Source organism: Giraffa tippelskirchi, chromosome 12, assembly GCF_054371585.1.
Source record: "Giraffa tippelskirchi isolate mGirTip1 chromosome 12, T2T-mGirTip1v1.2.pri, whole genome shotgun sequence".
In the NCBI taxonomy this organism is placed as follows: Eukaryota; Metazoa; Chordata; class Mammalia; order Artiodactyla; family Giraffidae; genus Giraffa; species Giraffa tippelskirchi.
Window position 1 is genome coordinate 67,183,359 of NC_137286.1, and position 14,617 is coordinate 67,197,975.

The 14,617-nt window shown below is 55.1% G+C and overlaps 2 protein-coding genes across 2 annotated transcripts; both read right to left on the bottom strand.

The window, feature by feature from the left end:
* Positions 1-4,697: 4,697 nt before the first annotated feature.
* On the bottom strand, positions 4,698-9,776 carry LOC145529911 (uncharacterized). The gene is made up of 3 exons (XM_081550677.1): positions 6,322-9,776; positions 5,611-5,923; positions 4,698-5,360 (listed from the first exon to the last, which is right to left on the bottom strand). The coding sequence occupies exons 1-3, from the start codon at positions 6,556-6,558 to the stop codon at positions 4,732-4,734; spliced, it is 1,179 nt and encodes a 392-aa protein (XP_081406803.1). The 5' UTR covers positions 6,559-9,776; the 3' UTR covers positions 4,698-4,731.
* A 1,207-nt stretch (positions 9,777-10,983) lies between these two features.
* On the bottom strand, positions 10,984-14,142 carry LOC145529987 (uncharacterized). Its single transcript, XM_081550765.1, has 3 exons — positions 13,973-14,142; positions 13,262-13,574; positions 10,984-13,011 (listed from the first exon to the last, which is right to left on the bottom strand). Exons 1-3 carry the CDS (start codon positions 14,105-14,107, stop codon positions 12,383-12,385), a joined length of 1,077 nt encoding a protein of 358 aa, XP_081406891.1. The 5' UTR covers positions 14,108-14,142; the 3' UTR covers positions 10,984-12,382.
* Positions 14,143-14,617: the final 475 nt, after the last annotated feature.

Here is a 14,617-nt window from a genome sequence, read left to right on the forward strand (position 1 = left end):
TCTGAATGCTTAGCTTCTCTGTTGTGAAGAGGTTCCATTGGATGGAAACCCATTGGCGTACTTCGTTTTCCTCTTTCCCTTACTTGAAGAGACCCATTTCTACCTCCGCCCAGCAAATGGCAAGGAGACTCTGATGTTAAGGAGCCTTTGACCTACGCTTCTTTCTAGCTATCTCATGACATCAGTCTTTAGGGTGAGGTTTTTCCCCGATATTGAGGTGGTGTGAGATCAAAACCAATAGCGTTCGTCAGATGTAGCTGTCTGGTTTTCCCATGGACATTTATTGAAGAGGCTTTCTTGTTCCCATTTGGATATTCTCCCCTTTTGTGTCAGAGATGAGTTGACCATGGATGCCGGGGTTTGTTTCTGGACCCTCAACTTTATTCCATCGATCTGGATCTGTGTGTGTTGTTGTATTCCCAATAGCATACTGTCCTGCTGCTGCCGCTGCGCCTAAGTCACTTCAGTCGTGTCTGACTCTGCGCGACCCCATGGCCTGCAGCCTACCAGGCTCCTCCGTCCAGGGCGTTTTCCAGGCAAGAGTACTGGAGTGGGTCGCCATCGCCTTCTCCGATACTCTCCTGAGGATCCTAGTTTGGTCGTCTAATTTCCTTTCACACAACCTTGGATGTCCGTATCGGGGCTTGTATTGACAATTTGTCGGATTGTATTGACAATTTAGGCTCTTTTCTGTTTCCGTACCCCTTTTGCAATTCTTTGTTCGGTGCGAAAATGCATTGGCATTTTGGGAGGAATAGCATCGAAGCTGTGGATTGCCTTGTGGGGCTGTGACATCATTTTCCCAATAGGAATTCTTTCAAGCCCTGAGCACAGCTTCTCTTTCCAGTGGTTGGTGTGGGCTTGATCTTCCTTCTTCCATCTCTCGCCGTTTTGTGAGAACAGGTCCTTCCTTCCCTTCTGGGTTAGATGGACTCGTGGGTATCACTTCAGTGAATGGCATTGTCAGTGGGGGTGATAATTCCCTTCTCATTGGAAGACTTTGCTGTGAGTATTAGAAATGCAAGTGATTTCTCTTCCCCTTCCTCCCTGTCCATCTCTCAGAGCCACCGGGAAACAGAGGCCTCATCCAGGGTCACACAGGCCTGAGGGAGTGCAACTAGACTGTTGTTTCTTCAGGCCCTCAGTGCTGGACATCATCCGGGATACTCTGTGTGTGTCTTCCTCAGTCTGCTGTCCCTTCAGACCTTTCCCTAGTTTTCACAGGCTTGTCGTGTTGGTGTTCTTTGTCTGTTTGGAGACACATCCTTGAGAAGCTTTGTGTTTCCACTCATTCGTCTCGCGATGTATGACCTGTCTTTTGCTTTTGTAATGAGGTCTTTCCCACAGTAGATATCTTTGATTTTGCAAAGTCCACTGTATTCTCTGGGTTGTTTTGTGGGCTGCCTTTTTGTTTTGTGTGTGAAGACTCAAAGCACGTGTCCGGTTTCTGCTCATTGTTCTTCTAGATTTGTGACAAGTTTTCATGGAAACTTTGTCTAGGGATAACTGGAAGTGAACTCGGTGTAAGGTGTCAAGTCTCCATCTCCATTCATGTCATGCCCTGCAGTTTCCAATTCCCTGTTCCTGAGTGGTTTTGGAGACCTTGTGGGAAGTTTGGTTGCATCGGAGTTTGCGTTTCCACCTTGAGTAGATTCCCACTGTTCTGCCCTCAGGGACACTGTCAAGGGGGAGTGAGGAGCAGCCTGCACTTCCAGCAGTGACCACACGGTGGGGCGAGTGCTGCTCTCCCCTCTGGGAGCCCCAGGCCACAGGCATCCCAGTGAGGAGCCAGCTCTGTGCTCAGCTGAAAGGAGTTAGTCTCTCAGGAGCCTCTGAGCCCTTGCCTTTGGATCACCCAGGGTGGGCATTTGCTGTGACAGAAAAAATTGCCCTGAATTCCATGGACGGAAGAGCCTGGCTGTGTAGAGTTCGTGAGTTGCCGTGAATCAGACACAACTGAGGACACAAAAATTCAATAGACTAAAACACTTTTTGGGGGTGGGGGGAGTGAAAGGGGGTGATGTGGGGTTTTTTGTCTTATATAATAGCCGAGGGAAATCTAGTTTAAACCTAAATTCACATAGATGGGAAAGGTATAGCTCTCCGTCACCCTATTAAAAAAAAAAAAAAAAGTCTTAACTTTTCTGAAAGCTTATTTAGTAGCTTCCTTGAGCAGTTCATTGTGAAGGATTTTTTTTTTTTTTCTGTGACATTGGCCTCATTAAAAAGTACGGTTTGCCTTTACTGGATAATTTTGTTCATTGGTTTGTTAGGGAATCTTGGTAATATTTGAGTTTCCTGGGGAGTATGGTCACATGACCTGGCCCTGGCCAATCGGTGCGTTCCACCTCCCTGGCCACTGTGATTGGCTCCGGACTGGGGCAGTGCCCAATCGGGGCCCAGGGCCGGGCCTCACGTTGGAAGCCAGGGGAAGACGAGCTCTCGTCCTGCTGGGGTAGGGGAAGGGGTGGGGCCGGGGGAGGTCAGGCTCCAGCAGTGGGAGGGGCTTGAGGTCCGCCTGCGGCAGTTGGTGACCTTCCTGCTCCCCTCAGGGCAGAGCCGCCGGCCTGAGAATGAGGGCGCTGCTGAGCCCAGGGGCTGAGATGGCCCGCTGCTGCTGTGGTCCCAGAGCTCCACCCGAGACCTGAGGGAGGCCGTCTGCCCGTGAGTCCTCTCCCGCTTGTCTGTCAGCTTGTTTGAACCATGCTGGGTTTTCTGCCCAGCTGGCTAAGGGGAGTCCCTGGAAATGCAAGGGTGTGGGTTTTGGCAGACTTCAGGGAAGACATGCCAGATGAGCCTGGGAGTCTCCAGCTTAATCTGGATTCAGGAGATATCTCTTCGGGCCAGCTAGTAATTGTAGGATAAGCCTAATGAGTCTTCACAGGATGAAGAGAGTAACGTGCCAAGGTAGCAATCGATGTCCTCATTCGAGAGGATGAAGCTGGTGCTCAGAGAAGGGGGGAACTTGGCCAGAGCAAGGAGGTGTGCACCCAGACAGAACCCCCAGATCCGGCCATTGGAGCTCAGGGAGGCCACTGGTGTGGCTTGTCCCTGTGGCAGGGGCCGAGGCACGCAGCCCACCCTGATTCCTGCGGGGGCCTGACTTGGGAAGTGCCATCTGGTAGCTTTGAGACTCACCAAACCAAATTGCACTGGAGACTGGAGAGAGGAAGGACACCTTCCTTCATCCACCCCCCACCCCCGCCGGATTCCCACATACCCTGACCCCTTTCTCTTGATTTCGGAGCCATTTCCAGAGTCCCGCTCATATGACCTCATTCGAAGTGCACTGTGGACGAGCTGCCATCTGCAGCTGCTACCACAGCAGCCAAGGGCTTTAGCTCCCGAGTACCTCCCTTCCTTTGGAACTTGGGGGCCCTCTACTCCCCACTTGCACACCACAGACCTTTGCTGAGGATTGTGGGGACCCTCACTCAGTTTGCAGCACGTTGTAGCCATCCCTGTCCTCTCAATACCTCCCTTGCCACTCAGCTTGTGAGCCCCTTTGGAGCAGCGTGGCCCACCTGGCTGCAAGGGAAGAGACACAGCTGACAGTGAAACAACAGCTTAGATCTGACAGCCGGAAAGCTCTGTCAAAAGGGACCTCCCTCTTCACACCGTAGAGGCTGTAGGAGCCGCCAGGCTTTCGGAACCAGTGCTGGGGCCAAAATGACTCCACAGCCGTTTTCCTTCCTGGGGAGGGTTCTGGCTCGAGTGGGAATGGCTCAAGTCTCCTAAGGTTCTGAAAGCCCACTGTGTGCAGATTCACGGTACACAGAGAGGAGAAGGTGGAGTCCTGCCCTGGAGGTGGTCACAGCTCACGGATGAGCCAGGCAGGCAGGCAGGCAGGCAGGGCATGAGAACACCTGAGCTGCCTTCATGAGTGAATGCTGTGGGGGCAGAGGAAGAGAAGCCGGTCTGCTCCCTCATGTGGTGCCCAGGGCAGGTTGTCCCCAGAGGAAACCCTTACGACGGTGAGGACTCTCACTGCTGTTTCCCAAGGGGTTCCGTCGGTGCGTGTCTTCCCCGGAGCGGTCAGGCCGTCTCTAAAGTACACTGGCCATGGGCATTGCCTCTCCTTGGAACTTCCCACGTGTTTCTCTTTTTTATGGAACAGTGATTTTTCTAGAGGGGTTCTGGGCCACAAGGTTGTTGGGTCATTTTCTAGCCTTCTGTCGTGAAGAACGCTTTCCTGGGCGTTGGGGTGGTTTGTTGTTCCAGCTCCCTTTCTTGGCTTCTTTTGGGAGCTGGTGCAACAAGAGGAGCTCAGCCTCTGCCTTCTGGCTGAGATGTCACCCTTCAAACAGCAATGCCTGCCTGGAGATAATGATGGCATTTGCCAAAAGGGCTTCGTTTGGCACATGATATCTTGAAAGGACGTACACCGTCCTGTCAGCTATCAAAGGCTAGTTCAAATGACATAAAAATGAGAACTCTCCAATGGAGTCTTACAGTAGGTGGAGAGTCCGAAAGAAACTCCTTCAGTCATTTCACTGAGAGTCATTGATTGGGGACACCAAGAATATAGGAAGGAATGCAGAAAGAAAAGATGAAATTGTGTTCAGGATCGGGGGGAGGGATGAACAGGGCGTGCTTGCCTTGAATCCAGGCTTTGTTGGGGGATGGGGCATAAAGATCAAACGGGTCTGAAACCACAAAGTGGTGATGGTAACACAGTATCACCAGTTACACAACAGTGTTCCCAAATTGCAACAATGATGAAAAAGTTTACTAATCCCAACTTAACCAACAAAAATACAGGAAACCATACAAAAAATAAAACATCACCAGAAAGGTGGAAACAAACCAAATGCAAAGCAGTTCAGGGGAAAGGAACTCCATGTCCCCTGGGGGCAGACCGAGTTGACAGCGTCCACGGTGAGCCGACAGGGATGGAGGCGGCAGAGCCGACCGCTCCCCTGGACGTGGTGTTTCCGGCAAGGGCTCTGGGTCTCTGTCCAGAGCGGGGGCTCGTTCTTCCTGCAGGGGTGGGTGAGTCATCGTCGGCGTCTGGGTGTTGCGCGGGAGCCAGGGCAGGCTCTCCCTGCCGAGGCGGTGACTCCTCCTCTGCCTCGGGTTCTCCTGCCAAAGCCCGAGCAGGTACAGGTGCACGTGGAGGTGGAGGTTCTGGCTGAGGGGGTGGGACATCAGTGCCTGGGGCTGGGGGTCCTGCAGGCACGGAGATCCGATCTGCCCGGTGTGCTGGCCAGAACCCAGCTGGCCTGGTGTCTCTGCGAGGGCAAGTCTCGGTTCTCCATCTGCCCTCGGTGGATCCCTGGGTCCTGCACCTGGAGCCACCACCTCTGTAGGGACAGGTCTGGGAAGTGGAGCCTGGTTCCAGTTGGAGGCCAGTGCTAGAGCTGGGGGAGAAGCAAAGTTTGCCCACAGGCCAGCCTTGGCATGTGCGTATCCCGGGACAGAAAGCTTCCAAGAGATTCCCAAAGAATACCCAGGGTCGGATGTCTTTTGGGACTGAAGTGTGCAAGATGGGGGTGGGGGTGTGAGGCCAGCGCTTGCTGCAGGCCCAGCAGCATCTTTCGGGGACTCGTCCCTGTGTAGCTCAGCACCCCCTCCCCACACACTCCCGTGCACCAGCCCCAGCGTCCTCACCTCTGTGCTCTGGCGTGCTGGGCTCCAGGTCCTCCTGCTGCCTCAGAGGCTGGGGTTCTCGGGACTCTGGGTCGGAGCCGGGTGTGCTGAGCTCCGTGGCAGCCTCAGACTGGGCCGCCGGGTGTATCCTGTGTGGTGTCTCGGCAGCAGGCCTTCCCCGCCTCCGCTTCGCCCCCGGTGGGGCTGATGCCTCCGTGGGCACGCTCATCTGGAGCCTGCACTGGGCCTCAGGGGCGGGGGGGTGGTGCTCCGACCCCTCCCTCCGGGAGGTGGACGGGGTGTCCCCGTCCTCGGCCTCATCACGTTGGAAGCTCTGCAACGACAGTGACCGTCAGCCAGCCATGCTGGGAGTTTTCCGAGCTGGCCCTGGCCAGTGGAGCCGCTGCTTCTGCCTGCTCGAACTTCTCTTCCAGAAGGGTCAGAGACGTGTGTCTGCTCAGATCCCCACCCGGGAGGAAAGAGACCCACCTGAGGGTGTGAGGCCAGCCTGGGCGGCCGGCGCTGGCCGCACTCTCCCCATCCCACCCAGCCTGCTCTCCCCTGGGGTGTGGACACAACTTGCCCGCAGGCTTCTGACCCCACATCCGCCTGGGCTTCCTTGAGGGAGACACACCCCGAGAAACCCGCATCCACACACACAGGCAAAGGACCCGGTGTTTCCCGGTGGCATGGGAGAGGTGGCCTGGCCCGGCCTGGGGCTCCCCGTGTTACCTTTCTGTTTCTACGGGCAAAGGGCCAGAGGCCTCTCGGGGGTAACCTGAGCCAACGTTGACAGGGTGCCCACGCACACTGCCTGTGAGCTCTCCTGAGGCCCCGGCCTCTGGGCAGGGGCAAACAACAGAACATCCTGGCAGCAAGTGATCTGGCTGGGGGCTCCTCTCCGCTCTGGAGGCCTGGATACCCGGGTTGCGGGTTCTGTTGGGTTCTGTTGCCGGCAGGTGACATCATTTCCTGGGGTTCGTGCTGAGGTCCCTTCCCCAAAACTTCCCAAGGGAATCTCTGGGTTTCTGACTGCTCGACCACCCCCCTTAGGCCATGTGCAGGCACAGTGACAGCCACACAGCCCAGCCCACAGCCCTGGGGAGGCCTGGGTGCAGCCAGGGCCTGCGCTCCAAGGACCCCGCTGCTCTCAGACCAGGCTCCTTCTTCTCATAAGTGGTGTGGCCCTAGACAAGCGTATGCCCCTCAGGGTTTCCCCAGTCTCTCCATCTGCAGAGTGGGGGTCATTCTCCCATCTGCTTCCTAGGTCTGTCGGCCTACGAGCAGCTCCATGCCTTTCCACCTGGGGCCGATATCACGTGGAGCTTGTGCGCTGAGACTTCAGAAAGAAAGACTCCATCCAGGGCTGACACAGCACAGAATGGGGCAGAACGAGGCCTGGATGCGCCGTGGTATCCAGGAAAAGGCACTCCCCCTCCTGAGTGTTTTGAGACCCCGCATCCAAGTTGGAGGACCGAAAGGAAGACTCGAAGGTCTCCCTCTCTTATAGAAAAGAGTAGCCAACTTTCTGGTCCTCTGTTTCCATTGAGATTCTGTTCAAGTGTCCCAGCTCGGCTTCTGCGGGTGGCTGAGCTTCTAATGGCTCCCTGCGTTCTTGTCTTTTCCTCTCCAAACCTTCCGTCCTTTTCCCCCTTCTGGGGTGGATGGGCGCTGTCATTGCTTCTACCTTCGAGACAGATTGATGAAAAGTCTGGACCGTCGACTCCTTTCCTCTCTTTGGTTCCGTGTCTCTCTCTGTCTGTGTCCCTCTCTTTTCCCTTCTCGATTCAGTCTGTGTCTTCCTCTTTCTCTCTCGTGTGTGGATGGATGGATGCTAGGAATGCACATGTATATGATTAGATGAGGGTTATGTTTTAGGGATAGGTTAGAGGGAGAGAAAGGCTTTAGGTCGGAGTTGGTCATGGGGGAAGGGTCAAGGGTGGTGGTGGTGTTTCTTGGAATCTGAGTGCTGTGCATTCTTCGTCTCTTTCCATATGAACCCCTTCTCAGATACACCACTTGCAAGGAGTCTCTCATGTTCCGTTTCCCATCTTTTGCATTTCTGAATGCTTAGCTTCTCTGTTGTGAAGAGGTTCCATTGGATGGAAACCCATTGGCGTACTTCGTTTTCCTCTTTCCCTTACTTGAAGAGACCCATTTCTACCTCCGCCCAGCAAATGGCAAGGAGACTCTGATGTTAAGGAGCCTTTGACCTACGCTTCTTTCTAGCTGTCTCATGACATCAGTCTTTAGGGTGAGGTTTTTCCCCGATATTGAGGTGGTGTGAGATCAAAACCAATAGCGTTCTTCAGATGTAGCTGTCTGGTTTTCCCATGGACATTTATTGAAGAGGCTTTCTTGTTCCCATTTGGATATTCTCCCCTTTTGTGTCAGAGATGAGTTGACCATGGATGCCGGGGTTTGTTTCTGGACCCTCAACTTTATTCCATCGATCTGGATCTGTGTGTGTTGTTGTATTCCCAATAGCATACTGTCCTGCTGCTGCCGCTGCGCCTAAGTCATTTCAGTCGTGTCTGACTCTGCGCGACCCCATGGCCTGCAGCCTACCAGGCTCCTCCGTCCAGGGCGTTTTCCAGGCAAGAGTACTGGAGTGGGTCGCCATCGCCTTCTCCGATACTCTCCTGAGGATCCTAGTTTGGTCGTCTAATTTCCTTTCACACAACCTTGGATGTCCGTATCGGGGCTTGTATTGACAATTTGTCGGATTGTATTGACAATTTAGGCTCTTTTCTGTTTCCGTACCCCTTTTGCAATTCTTTGTTCGGTGCGAAAATGCATTGGCATTTTGGGAGGAATAGCATCGAAGCTGTGGATTGCCTTGTGGGGCTGTGACATCATTTTCCCAATAGGAATTCTTTCAAGCCCTGAGCACAGCTTCTCTTTCCAGTGGTTGGTGTGGGCTTGATCTTCCTTCTTCCATCTCTCGCCGTTTTGTGAGAACAGGTCCTTCCTTCCCTTCTGGGTTAGATGGACTCGTGGGTATCACTTCAGTGAATGGCATTGTCAGTGGGGGTGATAATTCCCTTCTCATTGGAAGACTTTGCTGTGAGTATTAGAAATGCAAGTGATTTCTCTTCCCCTTCCTCCCTGTCCATCTCTCAGAGCCACCGGGAAACAGAGGCCTCATCCAGGGTCACACAGGCCTGAGGGAGTGCAACTAGACTGTTGTTTCTTCAGGCCCTCAGTGCTGGACATCATCCGGGATACTCTGTGTGTGTCTTCCTCTGTCTGCTGTCCCTTCAGACCTTTCCCTAGTTTTCACAGGCTTGTCGTGTTGGTGTTCTTTGTCTGTTTGGAGACACATCCTTGAGAAGCTTTGTGTTTCCACTCATTCGTCTCGCGATGTATGACCTGTCTTTTGCTTTTGTAATGAGGTCTTTCCCACAGTAGATATCTTTGATTTTGCAAAGTCCACTGTATTCTCTGGGTTGTTTTGTGGGCTGCCTTTTTGTTTTGTGTGTGAAGACTCAAAGCACGTGTCCGGTTTCTGCTCATTGTTCTTCTAGATTTGTGACAAGTTTTCATGGAAACTTTGTCTAGGGATAACTGGAAGTGAACTCGGTGTAAGGTGTCAAGTCTCCATCTCCATTCATGTCATGCCCTGCAGTTTCCAATTCCCTGTTCCTGAGTGGTTTTGGAGACCTTGTGGGAAGTTTGGTTGCATCGGAGTTTGCGTTTCCACCTTGAGTAGATTCCCACTGTTCTGCCCTCAGGGACACTGTCAAGGGGGAGTGAGGAGCAGCCTGCACTTCCAGCAGTGACCACACGGTGGGGCGAGTGCTGCTCTCCCCTCTGGGAGCCCCAGGCCACAGGCATCCCAGTGAGGAGCCAGCTCTGTGCTCAGCTGAAAGGAGTTAGTCTCTCAGGAGCCTCTGAGCCCTTGCCTTTGGATCACCCAGGGTGGGCATTTGCTGTGACAGAAAAAATTGCCCTGAATTCCATGGACGGAAGAGCCTGGCTGTGTAGATTTCGTGAGTTGCCGTGAATCAGACACAACTGAGGACACAAAAATTCAATAGACTAAAACACTTTTTGGGGGTGGGTGGAGTGAAAGGGAGTGATGTGGGGTTTTTTGTCTTATATAATAGCCGAGGGAAATCTAGTTTAAACCTAAATTCACATAGATGGGAAAGGTATAGCTCTCCGTAACCCTATTAAAAAAAAAAAAAAAACGTCTTAACTTTTCTGAAAGCTTATTTAGTAGCTTCCTTGAGCAGTTCATTGTGAAGGATTTTTTTTTTTTTTCTGTGACATTGGCCTCATTAAAAAGTACGGTTTGCCTTTACTGGATAATTTTGTTCATTGGTTTGTTAGGGAATCTTGGTAATATTTGAGTTTCCTGGGGAGTATGGTCACATGACCTGGCCCTGGCCAATCGGTGCGTTCCACCTCCCTGGCCACTGTGATTGGCTCCGGACTGGGGCAGTGCCCAATCGGGGCCCAGGGCCGGGCCTCACGTTGGAAGCCAGGGGAAGACGAGCTCTCGTCCTGCTGGGGTAGGGGAAGGGGTGGGGCCGGGGGAGGTCAGGCTCCAGCAGTGGGAGGGGCTTGAGGTCCGCCTGCGGCAGTTGGTGACCTTCCTGCTCCCCTCAGGGCAGAGCCGCCGGCCTGAGAATGAGGGCGCTGCTGAGCCCAGGGGCTGAGATGGCCCGCTGCTGCTGTGGTCCCAGAGCTCCACCCGAGACCTGAGGGAGGCCGTCTGCCCGTGAGTCCTCTCCCGCTTGTCTGTCAGCTTGTTTGAACCATGCTGGGTTTTCTGCCCAGCTGGCTAAGGGGAGTCCCTGGAAATGCAAGGGTGTGGGTTTTGGCAGACTTCAGGGAAGACATGCCAGATGAGCCTGGGAGTCTCCAGCTTAATCTGGATTCAGGAGATATCTCTTCGGGCCAGCTAGTAATTGTAGGATAAGCCTAATGAGTCTTCACAGGATGAAGAGAGTAACGTGCCAAGGTAGCAATCGATGTCCTCATTCGAGAGGATGAAGCTGGTGCTCAGAGAAGGGGGGAACTTGGCCAGAGCAAGGAGGTGTGCACCCAGACAGAACCCCCAGATCCGGCCATTGGAGCTCAGGGAGGCCACTGGTGTGGCTTGTCCCTGTGGCAGGGGCCGAGGCACGCAGCCCACCCTGATTCCTGCGGGGGCCTGACTTGGGAAGTGCCATCTGGTAGCTTTGAGACTCACCAAACCAAATTGCACTGGAGACTGGAGAGAGGAAGGACACCTTCCTTCATCCACCCCCCACCCCCGCCGGATTCCCACATACCCTGACCCCTTTCTCTTGATTTCGGAGCCATTTCCAGAGTCCCGCTCATATGACCTCATTCGAAGTGCACTGTGGACGAGCTGCCATCTGCAGCTGCTACCACAGCAGCCAAGGGCTTTAGCTCCCGAGTACCTCCCTTCCTTTGGAACTTGGGGGCCCTCTACTCCCCACTTGCACACCACAGACCTTTGCTGAGGATTGTGGGGACCCTCACTCAGTTTGCAGCACGTTGTAGCCATCCCTGTCCTCTCAATACCTCCCTTGCCACTCAGCTTGTGAGCCCCTTTGGAGCAGCGTGGCCCACCTGGCTGCAACGGAAGAGACACAGCTGACAGTGAAACAACAGCTTAGATCTGACAGCCGGAAAGCTCTGTCAAAAGGGACCTCCCTCTTCACACCGTAGAGGCTGTAGGAGCCGCCAGGCTTTCGGAACCAGTGCTGGGGCCAAAATGACTCCACAGCCGTTTTCCTTCCTGGGGAGGGTTCTGGCTCGAGTGGGAATGGCTCAAGTCTCCTAAGGTTCTGAAAGCCCACTGTGTGCAGATTCACGGTACACAGAGAGGAGAAGGTGGAGTCCTGCCCTGGAGGTGGTCACAGCTCACGGATGAGCCAGGCAGGCAGGCAGGCAGGCAGGGCATGAGAACACCTGAGCTGCCTTCATGAGTGAATGCTGTGGGGGCAGAGGAAGAGAAGCCGGTCTGCTCCCTCATGTGGTGCCCAGGGCAGGTTGTCCCCAGAGGAAACCCTTACGACGGTGAGGACTCTCACTGCTGTTTCCCAAGGGGTTCCGTCGGTGCGTGTCTTCCCCGGAGCGGTCAGGCCGTCTCTAAAGTACACTGGCCATGGGCATTGCCTCTCCTTGGAACTTCCCACGTGTTTCTCTTTTTTATGGAACAGTGATTTTTCTAGAGGGGTTCTGGGCCACAAGGTTGTTGGGTCATTTTCTAGCCTTCTGTCGTGAAGAACGCTTTCCTGGGCGTTGGGGTGGTTTGTTGTTCCAGCTCCCTTTCTTGGCTTCTTTTGGGAGCTGGTGCAACAAGAGGAGCTCAGCCTCTGCCTTCTGGCTGAGATGTCACCCTTCAAACAGCAATGCCTGCCTGGAGATAATGATGGCATTTGCCAAAAGGGCTTCGTTTGGCACATGATATCTTGAAAGGACGTACACCGTCCTGTCAGCTATCAAAGGCTAGTTCAAATGACATAAAAATGAGAACTCTCCAATGGAGTCTTACAGTAGGTGGAGAGTCCGAAAGAAACTCCTTCAGTCATTTCACTGAGAGTCATTGATTGGGGACACCAAGAATATAGGAAGGAATGCAGAAAGAAAAGATGAAATTGTGTTCAGGATCGGGGGGAGGGATGAACAGGGCGTGCTTGCCTTGAATCCAGGCTTTGTTGGGGGATGGGGCATAAAGATCAAACGGGTCTGAAACCACAAAGTGGTGATGGTAACACAGTATCACCAGTTACACAACAGTGTTCCCAAATTGCAACAATGATGAAAAAGTTTACTAATCCCAACTTAACCAACAAAAATACAGGAAACCATACAAAAAATAAAACATCACCAGAAAGGTGGAAACAAACCAAATGCAAAGCAGTTCAGGGGAAAGGAACTCCATGTCCCCTGGGGGCAGACCGAGTTGACAGCGTCCACGGTGAGCCGACAGGGATGGAGGCGGCAGAGCCGACCGCTCCCCTGGACGTGGTGTTTCCGGCAAGGGCTCTGGGTCTCTGTCCAGAGCGGGGGCTCGTTCTTCCTGCAGGGGTGGGTGAGTCATCGTCGGCGTCTGGGTGTTGCGCGGGAGCCAGGGCAGGCTCTCCCTGCCGAGGCGGTGACTCCTCCTCTGCCTCGGGTTCTCCTGCCAAAGCCCGAGCAGGTACAGGTGCACGTGGAGGTGGAGGTTCTGGCTGAGGGGGTGGGACATCAGTGCCTGGGGCTGGGGGTCCTGCAGGCACGGAGATCCGATCTGCCCGGTGTGCTGGCCAGAACCCAGCTGGCCTGGTGTCTCTGCGAGGGCAAGTCTCGGTTCTCCATCTGCCCTCGGTGGATCCCTGGGTCCTGCACCTGGAGCCACCACCTCTGTAGGGACAGGTCTGGGAAGTGGAGCCTGGTTCCAGTTGGAGGCCAGTGCTAGAGCTGGGGGAGAAGCAAAGTTTGCCCACAGGCCAGCCTTGGCATGTGCGTATCCCGGGACAGAAAGCTTCCAAGAGATTCCCAAAGAATACCCAGGGTCGGATGTCTTTTGGGACTGAAGTGTGCAAGATGGGGGTGGGGGTGTGAGGCCAGCGCTTGCTGCAGGCCCAGCAGCATCTTTCGGGGACTCGTCCCTGTGTAGCTCAGCACCCCCTCCCCACACACTCCCGTGCACCAGCCCCAGCGTCCTCACCTCTGTGCTCTGGCGTGCTGGGCTCCAGGTCCTCCTGCTGCCTCAGAGGCTGGGGTTCTCGGGACTCTGGGTCGGAGCCGGGTGTGCTGAGCTCCGTGGCAGCCTCAGACTGGGCCGCCGGGTGTATCCTGTGTGGTGTCTCGGCAGCAGGCCTTCCCCGCCTCCGCTTCGCCCCCGGTGGGGCTGATGCCTCCGTGGGCACGCTCATCTGGAGCCTGCACTGGGCCTCAGGGGCGGGGGGGTGGTGCTCCGACCCCTCCCTCCGGGAGGTGGACGGGGTGTCCCCGTCCTCGGCCTCATCACGTTGGAAGCTCTGCAACGACAGTGACCGTCAGCCAGCCATGCTGGGAGTTTTCCGAGCTGGCCCTGGCCAGTGGAGCCGCTGCTTCTGCCTGCTCGAACTTCTCTTCCAGAAGGGTCAGAGACGTGTGTCTGCTCAGATCCCCACCCGGGAGGAAAGAGACCCACCTGAGGGTGTGAGGCCAGCCTGGGCGGCCGGCGCTGGCCGCACTCTCCCCATCCCACCCAGCCTGCTCTCCCCTGGGGTGTGGACACAACTTGCCCGCAGGCTTCTGACCCCACATCCGCCTGGGCTTCCTTGAGGGAGACACACCCCGAGAAACCCGCATCCACACACACAGGCAAAGGACCCGGTGTTTCCCGGTGGCATGGGAGAGGTGGCCTGGCCCGGCCTGGGGCTCCCCGTGTTACCTTTCTGTTTCTACGGGCAAAGGGCCAGAGGCCTCTCGGGGGTAACCTGAGCCAACGTTGACAGGGTGCCCACGCACACTGCCTGTGAGCTCTCCTGAGGCCCCGGCCTCTGGGCAGGGGCAAACAACAGAACATCCTGGCAGCAAGTGATCTGGCTGGGGGCTCCTCTCCGCTCTGGAGGCCTGGATACCCGGGTTGCGGGTTCTGTTGGGTTCTGTTGCCGGCAGGTGACATCATTTCCTGGGGTTCGTGCTGAGGTCCCTTCCCCAAAACTTCCCAAGGGAATCTCTGGGTTTCTGACTGCTCGACCACCCCCCTTAGGCCATGTGCAGGCACAGTGACAGCCACACAGCCCAGCCCACAGCCCTGGGGAGGCCTGGGTGCAGCCAGGGCCTGCGCTCCAAGGACCCCGCTGCTCTCAGACCAGGCTCCTTCTTCTCATAAGTGGTGTGGCCCTAGACAAGCGTATGCCCCTCAGGGTTTCCCCAGTCTCTCCATCTGCAGAGTGGGGGTCATTCTCCCATCTGCTTCCTAGGTCTGTCGGCCTACGAGCAGCTCCATGCCTTTCCACCTGGGGCCGATATCACGTGGAGCTTGTGCGCTGAGACTTCAGAAAGAAAGACTCCATCCAGGGCTGACACAGCA